The sequence below is a fragment of the Seriola aureovittata genome, chromosome 11, assembly GCF_021018895.1.
Source record: "Seriola aureovittata isolate HTS-2021-v1 ecotype China chromosome 11, ASM2101889v1, whole genome shotgun sequence".
Classification (NCBI taxonomy): domain Eukaryota; kingdom Metazoa; phylum Chordata; class Actinopteri; order Carangiformes; family Carangidae; genus Seriola; species Seriola aureovittata.
This window is the reverse complement of record NC_079374.1, coordinates 12,896,146-12,911,412: the sequence shown is the minus strand read 5'-3', so window position 1 is coordinate 12,911,412 and position 15,267 is coordinate 12,896,146. Positions and strand designations below refer to the sequence as shown.

General features: G+C 39.1%; 1 protein-coding gene across 6 annotated transcripts in view; it reads left to right on the top strand.

Moving 5' to 3' along the window:
* The window catches only part of uggt2 (UDP-glucose glycoprotein glucosyltransferase 2), a 42,510-nt gene that overhangs the window by 926 nt on the left and 26,317 nt on the right, over positions 1-15,267 (top strand). For all 6 annotated transcript variants that reach the window (XM_056388999.1, XM_056389001.1, XM_056389000.1 and 3 more), the window contains exons 3-21: positions 661-743; positions 880-1,010; positions 2,254-2,366; positions 2,561-2,738; positions 4,128-4,224; positions 4,304-4,376; positions 4,511-4,611; positions 4,902-5,001; positions 5,459-5,519; positions 5,822-5,913; positions 6,089-6,239; positions 7,150-7,269; positions 7,542-7,627; positions 7,765-7,900; positions 8,563-8,694; positions 8,814-8,978; positions 9,624-9,747; positions 9,836-9,934; positions 15,041-15,135. In XM_056388999.1, the coding sequence (XP_056244974.1) occupies positions 661-743; positions 880-1,010; positions 2,254-2,366; positions 2,561-2,738; positions 4,128-4,224; positions 4,304-4,376; positions 4,511-4,611; positions 4,902-5,001; positions 5,459-5,519; positions 5,822-5,913; positions 6,089-6,239; positions 7,150-7,269; positions 7,542-7,627; positions 7,765-7,900; positions 8,563-8,694; positions 8,814-8,978; positions 9,624-9,747; positions 9,836-9,934; positions 15,041-15,135 (2,137 nt within the window). The remainder of the gene's footprint in view (positions 1-660; positions 744-879; positions 1,011-2,253; positions 2,367-2,560; positions 2,739-4,127; positions 4,225-4,303; positions 4,377-4,510; positions 4,612-4,901; positions 5,002-5,458; positions 5,520-5,821; positions 5,914-6,088; positions 6,240-7,149; positions 7,270-7,541; positions 7,628-7,764; positions 7,901-8,562; positions 8,695-8,813; positions 8,979-9,623; positions 9,748-9,835; positions 9,935-15,040; positions 15,136-15,267) is intronic.

Here is a 15,267-nt window from a genome sequence, read left to right as displayed (position 1 = left end):
GAGGTGTTGCTCTTTCTAAATATTTTTGATTTAATGCTGTACCACAAACTAATTTCCTTCTGCGGCTGTTGTATTGGTGAAATTTCAGTGACAGATAACTCAGATGAAATCTGTCTAAATGCAAAGATACCACTAGAAAGAAACAAGACCATTTAAATTATTATTATTATATATTATTATTATAGTAATTTTTTGTGTGTCTGCTGAATGTATGGTGCCAGGAAACACTCAAATTCTTGACCAAATGTGAGAATAGGTATATTTTTGCACTGATGCAGCTATAGTATCTACAGTAACTTATAGCCTTAGTGTATTAAACTGTGTTTTCATGATTAGGCCTACTATTTGTTGCCTTATTTTTTCGTTACTTCAGTGATAATTATATTCCTTGCAGCAAAACTGAAAACTCTCTGAAATTATCCACTTCACATGGCAGAAGAAAATATTGTGATTCTCTCAAAACAATATTTGGACTTTTGCTGAAAGTAAATTCTACCAACAGCTTTGTTGGTGCTGAACTCATCCTCAGCACAGTTGGGAACAATTATTACCAGAAAATCAAAAGTGATTATCCTCTTGGGCTGTCAGAAAATGGCTACTTAGGTACTTACTGTGGTTACTTACTAATGCTGACTAATACTTTCATTTTCTCATGTGCAGCGAGTTTATTGGAGAAGATGGGAATGAGAAATTCTGGCAGTTTGTTGACACTGTGAAAGAGCTCACTGTGTACAAGCAAGGAGGTATGATGATGGAAACCAAATCCTTACTTCAATTGTGGAGGAGTGTAGTAACAGAGTTTAAATAATTGGGCACCACGACCGGTTTGCTTCTCTTTTAAAACACACTCACTATTACAAATGTTGACATGTCTTTCAGAGTCTGTGCGCTCATACTATAACTTGGTCATTAAGAAGGCTGGCCAGTTCCTCACAGACCTTCAAGTTAATCTTCTCAAATTTTCTCTGGCCCTACGGTCCTACTCACCAGCTGTACATGCATCCCAACAGGTATGTTGTAAAAAAGTATGAATTTAAATATTATAAAACCTTCTCAAAAGCAGCTTTGGAATACAAAGGAGCAAAATCCATTTCGTGCTCAGGGTGTTTACATTGTTTGTTTACCCTAATCTTAACCCAGATGTTCTGCAAGTTTTTCTCAATCAGTTTGGCCCAGCCTTTAATGACAGTAATTATTCCTTAACGACTGTGTGAAATACTCCACATCGATAACTTGTTTTCTCACAACACTACCTGTGTATCTCTGTGGTTTCTCACAGAATTCAAATGTGTAATGATTATTCTCTGTAATTGATTCAGTGTTAGTGTTGTTGCTTTTTTATTACTCTCAGATGCATTTATCAACATGATCACTGCATATCTTTGTATGCAGAATATTCAAATTTCTGTCTAAACATTGTTGCAAAGAAGGGAAAGCAAGACAGGGTATAAATGCTTTATGTCCACAACATCAGAGGCCAAATGATTTTTTCCCACAGTGAGTAAATATGAGAAGTTAAAAGCTGTGGTCAGAAAGGAAGTCTTTTAATGAAACGCATGGTTGTCTAGGTTACTGTACATCATTTATTGTGTTGAGACATTTGTCTTTACTGTACATTTTATATTACTGTCAAGGTTATACTGTAAGTAGGGGGAATACACGAGATACAGCTGAAAAACCTATGAAGATTTTTTTTTTATGAAACTGCTTTATTCAGGACCTTATTAATGGATACTTTGCTGCAGACTAAATATGACTTTAGTATTGAGTGGCTTTATCCAATTTCAGTGCACCCTATATCAACAATTCCTCTGCCTTTTGATTGTCTTAGTCTCAACAGTGATAAGGAGAAAGTTAATTTTGGTGATAGTGATGTACTATGATGATGAATTTCTCTCATTTAAAAATGTGTTAAATATTTGAGTGAGTAATGGCCTTTTGTGGGTGAAATGAAGTGTTGCGCCGCGCAGTGTAAATCGGTAGGATGATTGCTGGAGAGTACTGAGAATAAATCAATCTGGTTTCACATTTAACTGATTAACTTTGGCCCTGTGTTAAAGAGCGAGGCACTGGTGCTGGACTTTGTAATTGCCATGTTGTATTTTTTTTTATACATACTGCATCACATTGCTGTGATCACATGCATTTTAATGTGCGTAACCCTAATGGGAACAAAACACCAGATCCGGGCAGTATTTGTGTCATGTTGTAGCCAGTGTTGCACAATGTTTCTCACCCTCTTGCTCATAACAGATAGCTGGTGATGAGCCTCCGCCTGAGGCTTGCCCTGCCTTTGTCTCCATCCATGGTCAACATAGCTGCAGTACCAAGGACGTCAAGAAGCTCCTGAAGGCAGCTGCAGGCAGGTAACATGAAATGGCGCTGTCTTCCTGTTCAAGGATAAACTGATCTCATAGAGCAGAACAAGTTCAAAAGTTTACATAGTTTAGTTATTCAAATTTTATTCTTCGATGCTTTCACTGGCTGTTTTTAGCCTGTGATGAATGAAAAAAAAAATTTCTTATTTCTGAAATCCCTGTCTATTTCCAAATGTCTGCAGGCCAAAACCATATTTATACAAGAATGATCACACATACCCAGGGGTCAATAAAACAGATGTGCCAGTGGTGATCCTCTATGCTGAGATTGGAACCAAGAAGTTCACCTCTTTTCATAAGGTGCTGTCCGAGAAAGCTCAAGAGGGCACACTTGTATATGTACTGCGACATTTTATAGCGGTGAGTAGCAATGCTTTTACAGCCATTTTAAAGTGCTGTTCAACTAATTACACTGATTGACTTCTCAGTTATCCAGTAATCTAACTCATGTACTTGTACTCATATCTTTTGTTTTTCACACAAAAGTGCTCTTATTGTCAACAAATCACATGACGAGATCAAAAACAACGATAAATTTATCCTACTGACAGGTATTGCCTGTGCAGCCAAAGCCCATTATAATTTCTATATCTGTGCCACAGACTTCCATTGTTTCATCTTTAGTTAGACAATAGCACTATTGCAGTGATACAACAGTGATGCATTTTTCCTTTAGTATAATGCCTAGAAAAGCAAGGATCATCAATGATGATAAAATGATGGACTGAACAGATTGCATTACTCACTAATGTTCAAGAGAAGAATTAACAGAGTCCTCAAAATCTAACCGAACACCAATATCTATCTACGATACAGATGCCTTTTGAAGGAGTAAAAAGGTGCTTTTATTTAAGATATGTTGGGAAAAAAAGCAGCGTGTAGGTGTGAAAGTCCTGATTGTGCCTGTGAAAGACTGGGGTGGCGCTTTGAATGTGGATGACATTAGTGTCAAGGTTGAATGTCAGTGAATCTGTTGCTGTATGTGGCAGCCTGTGTGATTTTTGTTCCCACTGACAGAATGGTTTAAAGCTTATAACCTTCACTATAGACTATAGTATTGAACAGTCATCTCTGATTAACAGACAAATAATCAAAAAAAACTACAGAGGACTATCCTACATCCGCCAAACATTACTGTTGCACTTTGCATTCAGGCAGGTAGGGTTCCCTTGACATCTGCCATGCTCAGATTTGTTCATCAGACTGCCAGAGTCCAATGGTGGTCTGCTTTACACCATTCCAGCCAACGCTTGGCATCATGCATGATAATTTCAGGCTTGTGTGCTGTAAATATCTCCCGTCCTGACATTGATTCTAGAGTTAGTTTGGAACTTGGTGGTTGGTGGTTGCAACTACAGACAAATGATTTTTTGTGTATCAGCACTTGGCCTAGTCAAAAATCTCACTAATTGGTTTATTTGAAAGATGGTTTCCTATGATTGTGCTATGTTGAAAGGCACCAAGCTGAAGCCCATTCTGCTTGAAACGTTTGCCAATAAAAACTGCATTTCTGTGTACCTTGAGTTTAAACACATTAGTTCTGGCTATGGCTGAGGCAGCTGAACCCACTAATTAGGGGGTGTCCTGAATTTTGACTATATAGTGTGTATATAGGTATAGGCAGAAAGCATCTCCTACAGTTCTCGAGTGTTGATGGTTGTTATAGACAGTAATTGATGACTTGTACATGTAAATAAAACTCCACATTGTTTTACTTTTAAGCCATTACTCTCCTTCTCACTGCTGCAGGATCCAAAACCTCGAAAGATGCTTTTATCTGGCTATGGTGTTGAGTTGGCTATCAAAAGCACAGAATACAAAGCTGTGGATGACACTAAAGTGAAAGGTCAGTTGGTGACTTATCAAACGTGAGCTGGACCTCACTGTGTCTAAGGCAATTACATGCAAAATCTTTTGTTTCATAGATTCAAAGACAGTAATAAATACAGAGGACGAAGATAACGATGAAGTCCAAGGATTCTTTTTTGGAACATTAAAGTAAGTAGCTTAACTATAACATGACTTTTTAAAACCTTTAGCATCTGTTATTGCTGCTGCCCATCCTGTGCTTTGTGAGAGGCTTGCTTGATTAAGAGATGAATAGAAATCCTTGCCGTTTTACCTCCTCTAAGGAAATCTCATCCTGACCTAGAGGAGCAACTTGTTGAGCTTCGCAAACATCTTCTGGAGAGCACCAATGACATGGCTCCTCTCAGAGTGTGGGAAATGCAAGGTATCAATCATCTATTTCATTTGTTCAGTGATTTATAAGAAGAAAAAGTTCATTAATATAGTTGAAAAATGTAACGTATATTAATACATTAGTGGCAGGAGATGCTTTTATTTTGTACTGTTGACTTCGACTAATAATTGTAACACCGCCAGTGTGTTCAATCTCCTATGATTACCTGGCATGGTTTTATTTTGTCTAAAAATAATGTGCATTTGTGTGTGTGTATATATATATGTGTATTTATATGTATGTATGTGAATGTTGATGATTTCATCATTTGATGTTCACAGATCTAAGTTTCCAAGCAGCTGCCAGAATCATGGCCGTGCCCAAGTTTGATGCTTTGAAGCTTATGCGAGACATCAGTCAGAACTTTCCAAGCAAAGCCAGGTAAGAAAATTCATCTAATTTTCTCTCTGGCTGAGTGGCTAACACATTTGGTACCATTCCAAATTCCAGCTTTTTTTGTGGAGCTCTACTCTGTGTTATAATGTGTGTATTCATGCACAACAAATCCTGTTGTTTAATTGCACCTGAAATATTCTTTTTATAAAACCCATGTGTTTGAGCATTATTACTTTTCCCTGTGACACCTATTACCGCCACAATAAATACATCTGTTGTACAGAGATCTAATCAGGTTTTTGGATGTTTGCTTATTTTGGCTCAGGCAGCTTGTAATAACACCAAGAAGTGCTGAGTAAGAGTCGGGTGTTTACAGGGAATTGACTGCAAACGTACCATCTTGAGGCCCACAGGTTTTTGGAGATTAAAACTGGCATTTTACAGCCGGCTGGGGATATAGTAAAAGCTGATGGTGACTGTACATGTTTTACTGTTCCCACAGATCACTGACAAGAGTGGCTGTAAAGCAGGAAATGAGAAAAGAAATTGAGGAGAACCAAAAGGTGCGATATCATAAGCAGCTTTCCCACATGATAGTGCAGGAGGTTTTCTTTGATAACATTCTTAGCTATTGCACAGGTTTTATTTTAGAGAATGAGTTTCTAATCTGTATCTGAAATAAATTCCATCAAATGCAACATTTTATTCTTGCTTCTCTCTTATTTTCTGTGCACGCTTTATCTTTTCTGCTTACAGCTGTAGTCCCTGTGCACATTTTGTCTTCTTGAAAGATCAGACATTACAGGTAGAATCACTCTTTTAGGGGTTTAGGCATTCCACTAACACTTTGAGCTTATTCTTTCAGCATCTCAGTGAGACCATTGGTGTTCACCCAGGAGACGGGGAGCTCTTCATCAATGGGCTACACATTGATCTGGACACTCACAACCCTTTCAGGTAGGAGCTCAGCAGGAGGGGCCGGTGGTCTGCCTGTGCTCTCCCCAGAAAGCCTCACACCTATGCACTAGCTCAGTAATCCTGTTGCAACAAGATCAGAGTTGGCTGCATTTCAAAGCCACTGCCACACAGCTAATATGTATGGAGAAAATAACCTGTGATTTTGCATTTGCAGCATTTTGGACACCCTCAGAGGAGAGGCCAGGGTCTTGGAGGGGCTTCATAACCTAGGCATAAAAGGAGAACATCAGGGCAAGCTGATGAGATTACCTGTGAATGCAGTGGATGACAGCTATGCCTTAGATATCAGACATCCAGCTATAATGGTGAGTCGTGTCCAGAAGAATTATTCATCTGGCCCAGATCAATACTGCAGGTGTTTTTTCTTCTTTGTGTACTTGCACCAGGGCTTGAATTAGTGGCTCAGTCATCAGGCTATTGCAACAGTCTCGAGCCTGCCAGAAACCTCAGTTATTAACTTGGAAGTTAGCCAAGAAAAGGTATCAAATTAAAAACTTGCAAGTTCTTATTTTTGCTCCTCTGGCCATTTTAATATTCTAGGTTCTATAAAAATGCCAAAGAAATGAAGATATTAAGCCTGTCCATGTTCAACCAAAAATGTAATTTCATCTTACATCTCTCTTTCTAGAGACTGTGTTTAATATATAAGTAAGTATGAGTCTCTGAGAGAGAGAGAGAGATAGAGACATTGGTAAGGAAGAGAAGACACTGTGTAAGGGGGATAATGACAGTGAGGCAAATGTTTACAGCATGGGGAGGCTTGTGAGTCAGAAAGACCACTGTTCTATTCCTAAGAGCCTTCTCTGATGGTGAATAGCAGAGCTGCAGTCATGCCCATAAATTCAAAGAATCCAGCATTGGATACTCAACTTTTGTGAAGTTTTGAAAGTGAAAGTTTGGAATTTGGGATACATGGAAAGGCGTTGTTCTGATGGAAGTTATAGAGACAGAATTGGAAACAAAAAAAAATCAAAAGCAAAAAAGGAAGGTATTGCAGGTATTGTACTAACCCGTTTCGAGTAAGCCAAGTATTGTAACAGGGTGTAGCAAGTTCTGTGATTTACATTTATATGCAGAAAAACTATTTGATAAATAAACCTCTAAAAAAACCTTGTCCTTTAGAGAGGCACTGAATCTTTCCCTATTCCAGGGTTGCTTTTCTGTTACTGACACTTAACTCATGAATATAATTTCTTTTTGTACTTTACATTCCAGTGGATAAATGACATAGAGAATGACCCGATGTACCGCAGCTGGCCAACAGGTGTACAGGAGCTCCTCAGAGCCACCTTTCCTGGAGTCATCCGGCAGATCCGACGGAATTTCTTCAACCTGGTGAGTTGACGGAAGGGACTGGAATGAGGAAAGTCATCATTGTCTTGTTACGTTGACTCACCTGAACACTGTGAAGGTCTTTGTATGTATCCGATTCTTCTGCAAGACTCAATTAAATACTCTTTTGTCAAATTGTGGCTTGTTTACCATCAAAACATTTCAGTTAGCACAGACAGACACAGTGGCACAGAAGAGCATACAAAGATACACATTACCTTTTGATTATTAAAACAGTCTGGGGTGTATTGTTCTGATGATACCTTTGTTGTTAGGTGCTGTTCCTAGATCCAGTACAAGAAGAAAGTGTTGAGCTGGTGAAACTCGCAGAGCTTTTCTACAAGCATAAAATTCCCCTGAGGTAGGTGCTGTTATTTCTGACACCTCCACAGATGTTTATGTGGTCTACTCTTGGCATTTACAATCTCTACTAGGTAGTGATTCTCATTTCACCTGCAAATTAAATACTTGTTTTTGCACCGTTTTTTTTTTTTTTAGAATTGGATTTGTGTTTGTTGTCAACACCAAGGATGAGATTGATGGCTTCTCAGACGCAGGGGTTGGATTTTACCGACTACTGAATTACATTGCAGATGAGTACGATTTATCCCAGGCTCTGATGTCCATGGTCTCAGTAAGTATATCATGTATATAAATCTCTGTTGTTTTAACAGGCACTTATTGAAGAATAACTAAAACTGTTTTCTCATATGAACTCCTGACAATGTCTGAACCTGATTCCCCAGACATTGTCCTTTCACACATGTAGCACACAACAGGTGATTGTCTGTGTCAGATATTCCCTACTAACTACTTACCTTCTGGAAATGCTCCGTTTGTTTTCATCCGGGTTTGCACCAGTTGCATGATAGAAACATCATCGACACCCAGTCGCTTGCCATGAATTTTCCTACAATGACCTGCTCTATTCACACAAATCGGACATTGCATGGGCTTTGTACGAGGGGGCTGGCAGGGTAAAGTCTGTTTAATGTCTGGTCCAACTATTTTGTACATTTGCATTCTCACATACAACTCCTCTGGGTAATTTCTAGATAAGTTCAGGGATGCAGAGCATGTGTGAAAGCATTATAAAGCTATTTCTTTGTGCCCTGGAATCAGTTGTTTTATTGTGCTCCATCTTATTCCATGGTTTTAGACATTATTGGACTAGATGAGTCAGTGAGATGTTGCTTCTGGTATCAGCTCTTCAAACAGAGCTGGAAATTGTTGACAGTGGTAGGGATCTGAAGACAGGGATGGTCAAATCTGATTTGACTTGCCACTCTCTTGCAGATGTACAACAAAGTAGATGTAGGCGAGACACTATCTGTTGATACACTTTCTGCTTACCTGAAGAGAAAATTCCCTAAAGCCAATGCTGAAAGGATTTTCGGTGCAGAATCTGAGTATGATGACAAGAGAAAGGTAAGAAAATTAAATGGTTTTCACTATTGTCTTTGTCTTCATTGGAAATAGGATTTTTACTTAAAAATTGGTGAAATAGGACCGACAGACCAGGATTGTCTATGTTTTCTTTGCTCCAGGATGGTTCCCTCTTCTACAAAAAGACTGGCCTGGGTGCTCTACCTCTGGCATTATTCAATGGAGTCCCTCTAAGCCCAGATGAGATGGACCCAGAAGAGCTGGAAACCATCATCCTGCAGCGCATAATGGACACCACCACTGCCTTCCAGAGAGCTGTCTTTATGGTATGACACGACTGTATGGAAAGAGACTCACTCCTCATATTTAACCTACCGAAGTTTATTTTACTATGAAATAAGGCATTAAGATTAATACACGTGTGTCAGTGGAAGTAAACACACACTAAAGAACTGTACCAATGGAAGTTTGTTCGTGCTTATAGTATGCATAAAAGTAATATTTCACCTTCTAGCCTGGGGTTACTGTTTGCTGGACAGTGGTTAACAGTGATGCTCTCTGAGTAAAGTAAAGAAACATATCTGTGATGTAATACATGGCTCTTTACTGTGAAGTATTACATTTAGATTTGGATGAAATTTTAATGATCTCTGCTTGAAAACTAGTTTATTGCAGTAGAGTATAGAATATATACCGAGCTATTAGTGTTTGTTTAATGTAATGTGGTAAATAATTAAAAGCATATTAAGTAACTGATCAATAACCTACTTGCTTTTTGCTAGATTTGCTAGATAGCAGGACATGCAGTTTGCAGTTAAATATTCATCCCCTCCTTCCCAGCTCTCCACATCATTGTATTTGTTGACACATTTACACTTAACTGCATGTAAACTGGGCATAGTCAAGATCCAGTAGATCTTTATGGATTGATGTTCTAAATGACATAACTGTCTTCCGTTCTCTGGTTACAGGGTCAATTAACTGAGGGTTCAGATGTGGTGGACTATCTAATGGAGCAGGCCAATGTGGTTCCCAGGATGAACCCCCTTATTCTAGGTACTGACCGAAAGTACCTCGACTTCACTGCCGCGCCAGGTGACCTGTACTCCTCATCTTACACCATCCACTATTGATTCATCATCTAAATTCCCCTAGGTTTTACTTTTTTTATCTTGCTTTGCAGTTGTATATGATTGGGAGGACACAACTATGTTTTCATTCTTGGACATCAGAGACAAAACAGCTGTAATGGCCAAGAGAATGAAGTACTTTACAAATAATGGTAAGACATTACTTGTAATTTCATGCCTTGCTTTCCCAATAAACACGATTTCAGATGAATGCACACTATGTCATTTTCAGTAGCACAGTGACTTGTGACTGTATAAATAACTAAATCAAGCATTTGCATCTTGTCCTCTAAACTGGAACAGCTATTGTACATTTGTTTGCTGAAAATGTGTTAAACAAGCAGTATCTAAACAAAAATGAATCCTACACTGCTTTACTGATCTATGAAAGTGTGAAAGCAACCTTTGTGAAGGCAGACAGACTGCGCCTCCAGCAAGATAATTACTGGGTCTGCTTACTGGCTCTCAGCCAGCAGTCTAAATGGTCATCAGTGCTGCATTTCACAACTCAGGCCCAGAGTGGAGGTGTCTCAGTGAGGCTGAGGAGGCTGATTGCCATCCCACCTCTATGGACTGGCTGACTGGCTGACTGCCTGCTTTTCTGACTGACTGATTGACTGGGGGGGATATAAGTATGACAAGCAGCACAATTCTCCTCTAATGTACTCAGCTCTCTGCCAGATGTCTCATTTGCTCTCACCTGTCACACACGAACTGAACGTTCACTGTAATGGCTGTGCCTCATTTTCCTTCTCACTTTCATCTGATAGTCACTGTGTAACCAGGGTGAAAACTTTTTAAGGGATAACGAGCTTTCTTTAAAAGCCACATAAGCATTAAGGTTGACATTAACAAAAATACAAAAAATAAATTTGCACTCCAATGTTGTTTTCATTATACTCTCAGTGGCCGCCTTGTTCAGTACACCTGTACTCCAGCTTCTTAATGCAAATTTCTAATCAGCCAATCATGTGGCAGTAACTCAGTGCATGAAAGCATGCAGACATGGCCAAAAATCTCAGGTGTTGTTCAGACTAAACTTCAGAAATGGAAGGAAATGTGATCTAAGTGACTTTGATGGTAGAATAATTAGCTAGTGCCAGACAGGGTGGTTCAGTGAGGAGCATTTCTGTGTGTGAAAATGCCTTTTGAGTGGGAGAGGTCAGAGGAGAATTGTTCTTGTTTAGGTGACTGGGAGGTGAGAATAACTCTAAGGACAGAGCTAGTGCAGAAGAGCATCTCTGAATGTGCAACATGTCAAACGTTGAAGTGGGTGGGCTACATCAACACACCATCCTGGGCTCTACTCCTGCCTAAAACTTGAAACCTCTGTGTGTGTGTCATTTTGGGTGCTCATGAGAGTATGCTGCGTGTGTATGCCAGGACTGGGCTTACTGGCCAATCACAAAATGTAATCGACACAATGTGTAGCAATGGAGCTGTATTTATTGTGCAGGGAATATATTATTGGCACACATTTGGCCCCTTAATACTAACTGAGCATTGTTTAAATACCACAGCCCGCCTGTGTATTGCTGCAGATCATGTGCATCCCTCTGTGAACACAGTCTGCCCATTTTTTAATGCCTACTTCCAGCAGGATAGGGAGCCATATGCAATTGTACTTACTCTATATATCTTTATTTGGAGGGGCGTTAGAATTTTTTATTTATCAATTTATTTTTTGGTGGCAGTTAAGAGTTTGCAATTAGCCTGATATGCATGGAAAGGAGAAGGTGGTGAGGGAGATAGGGGGAATGGAGGGAGGAGGGGGGTAAGAGGTTAGCGGTTAAGGGAGGGAAAAGGGGTGAAAGATTGTGAGACCTGAAACGTCTGCATTTTCAGACAGAGCTCATTTTCAGACAGAGCTCCTCCAGTTGTTTCTTCTTCTCTTCCATTTTTTTCTTCTCCTTCTGCAGTACTTTCTTCTCCATGAGTTTTACTATCGTCTCTTAGTGCTCTTGTATGGTGTTGTATTTTGTCTTTCAAGCCTTCTTGTTCAGGAGGTTCTCGGCTCCTTTTCTCCTCAGCTTTGTGGTCTGTGTGAGCCTCTCAGACATAGATCTCTTTCTCCTTCTGCAGTTGCAGGATTTCATTCTTCCTTTGGTGGAGTTGCTCTTTCACCACGTTCACTTTGTGCTGGTTCTTGTGCTCTGTGACCTTGCTCTGCCCCCCAATTGAATTGGAGATGATGCTTTAGATAGGAGACTTCCAATGCATTCATTGCGATGGTCTTGTAACACTTTGTGTATTCATCCTTGAGCTGCTGCTCCCTGATCTTTAGCGGCTCATCCAGCCAGCTTACCCTGTGGAAAAATGTCACCCTTTCAGCCTGTATTCTTTCAGTATGCTGTGCTATGCAATCTACCTTTTTAGGCACTTGTTTTTAGGGTTGAGCATTATGAAAGGCTTTTTGCAGAGAGAGCTCCATCATTGGCATATGTTTGAACTTTCTGTCTGTCATGAGGGGCATCATCTCTAAATCTTACCCTTTGTCGTGGGTTGTTTCTTCTGGCCATGGCATTGAGAAACAAAGGCACTGCAGAGAAGTGTTGGTACTACAATGCCATAAACTTTAGTTTCGTGTAGAGGTTTATAGTTGTCTGTAGTAGATTGTAGTTATATGTAGGAGATGGTGTCTGTAGTAGGTTGTACTTGTACACAGTACTTGTGTGTAGGAGGTGCAGAGCTACTCTGTTGATAACACCCACAAAGTACCACACTGACAGTTCCAGTTTCCCCAAGTTCCAATAATAAAAGTCCCAAGTTTTGAAAATTAATTTTATATTCTATTCTGGGTTAATTTTGGATGAATTCAGCAACTGTAGTGACATGTTTGTGAATTCAGTGATGAAGCATTTTGAATTCAGTACAGGTCTGATTCACATCTCTCATTGCTTTGGCTCATGGGTATTTTGGCCCTTCTGACTAACTGATGAACAAAACATGATTTCTCAGAAATGAAGCTGAAATAATTCAAACTGGTGGTCAGAACATAAACTGATATGATGGTTACACTATCCACTACTATGTTTCTGCATTCAGTAACACTGAGGATATCTTCTACAAAAACTTTAAATAGAAATACACAAAAGGAAAAACACTTTGTTGGCAACACAAATGTTTATGTTCTTTAAATACTTTTAGATAAATAGTGTGAGTATTTGCTCAGAGCCCTGTCAACACTGTCAAACTAATGCATCCTCTTCATTTCTTTTCTTTATGTTAACTTGCCTAAGTGATAACAAACAGTATCGCCAACAGAAATGTCTTTTTATTTAATTGTCAAATTGTTCTCCTGTTTGGACATTTTCATTCATGCATATTGCATTGATATTGTATATTAATTTTTAACGAACATAAATTTATAATGGAATTCTATGGGATGAAAGATGCAACTGTGGAAATTTTGAAAGCCTGCTAAACTTTGAAAACTACCTACTGACATTCCCACAGTCCTACAGAGTTTGAAAATTCAAAGTCTTGTGAGTATTTTCGAGATTAAACAAAGTTGTAACCTGTGTTGTGATCAGTGTTGCAATTTTGGAGAAATGTAAATCTAAAGTGACAGCTTTACAGCCGTTTTGAGACTTCATCAGTGTGTCAACTAGAGGTAGGAGCAGTAACCAGAAAAAATATTCTAAACTGCTCTCAGGGCTGCAGTTTTAACTGTACAAGCACATGTAATACCTTAAAGTGTTGCCACAAGCCTCCTTTGTCTCAAAATGTAAAAGCATAACCCAAAGGAGGTACAGTTCTTGAGATCTAAGCCTTAATTGATAGGTATAGCACTGTCAAGCTCTCATTCTCTGCTATAGAAACTGCAGGTTGACTCCTTCCTCATCGTCCTCTTTCTTCAACGTACAGATTCTTCCTTCATCTTAAGAAAGCGTAAGCATGGACTATGTTTTCATGCTCAGCTACTGTTGTTGCAACTGTAAAAATCTTGGCCCCAAAGCTTTACTTTTTAGACAGTTATTTCTTTCTCAAGAAAATGTGAAAATGTGCTATACATAAGCGTAATGCCAGTGGTTGTTACTGTTGGCATAAAGATGAGATCGAGGAGTTCGTTGCGTTAGAGTCAACTGGTTTTGAGTTCAATTCCACTGCGTGAATAAGCAAATCAATGAAAAAGTTATATCTGTGGCAAGGGCAATTTTGTTGTCAGAGCAGTATTCTGTCAAGTGGAGTTTGCTGTTTGGAAAAAACTTGCAGCTTTCTGGCTCACACCGACAGATGTATGGTGTTTTCCCTTAGAATATTGCCAAGTTTGAGTTTCATTGTCTAGTTCCCATTCGCTACTCTTATTAGTGAGGATTGAACCTTTTCACATTTGAACATGGTTTTCAACTTTATATCATTCCAAACCAAAGCTTTTGTTAATAGACAATTACTTATTGTCTGTTGGGCTGGGCTCAACAGTGCAAGCTTTCCACCCACATTTGCGACTAAAGATGGATGTTTGCCAACTGTAAAATGTATTAAGGAATGTGTGTGAAAAAGTGTTGCAGAATTCAGCCCAAGCATGTGTTTTTCCTTTTTTTTTTTTTTTTTCAACAAAAAGGTTGATAACACAACAACAGTGACGATGACACTCCACTGAACCAGTGTTGTCCGTTGAAAAATTCAGGTGATCCACCCGTCATCACAAAGGGCCCTTTAGTCTGTGGACCACTGGCTGAGCTCAAAGAAGGCCAGATAACCTGTTTATAAACCTGCTGGACCAAATATTGAATAATTATGATAATTAATAATGAAAATCTCTAAATAAATGCAGTTTGAAGCATTAAAAAAAAAAAAGCTAGTGTACTTTTTATATTCAAATATATAATTATTTTGCTTGTAAATATCTCCTTGTATCCCTTTTATTCAGGAAAAACACATCATTTGATACATTTTCATTGTGCCCCTAAAGTTCTTAACTTAATGCGTTCCTAAATTTTTCAACTTAGCACACACAGTAAGCATCAAGCACCTGATTATCATGCTGGTTCCACCAGCATAACAATGAGTTCAGTGCACGTCAGTAGTTTCCAGTCACCGGACCTCAATTCGATAGAAGATCTTTGGGATGGGGTAGAATGGGAAATTCGCAGCATGAATGTGCAGCTGACAAATCTGCAGCACCTGCGTGATACTGTCAGAAGCGTTTTTTAACAGTCGCTAATTAGTTTGTATTATAACAGGATGCTTAAATTGAATGCAATGTGATATGTACGTGTTTTGTGTACTATTGAATTTTTGCTCTTTTATCTTAGATGAGGATGGGATGAGTACTGTGACCATATGGATAGCTGGAGATTTAGAGAAGCTTTCAGGAAGAAAGCTGCTGCTCAATGCTCTGAAACACGTGGTGAGTATCAGCACCTCCCCATTCTGTCTTCTCATGACTTAGTTTGTGTAGGCTTGACAGTATATCACAAGCCTTAAATTCTAGGAAGGAATGAATGCTGACTCAATCAATGACATTTTTCACATTTGCCTG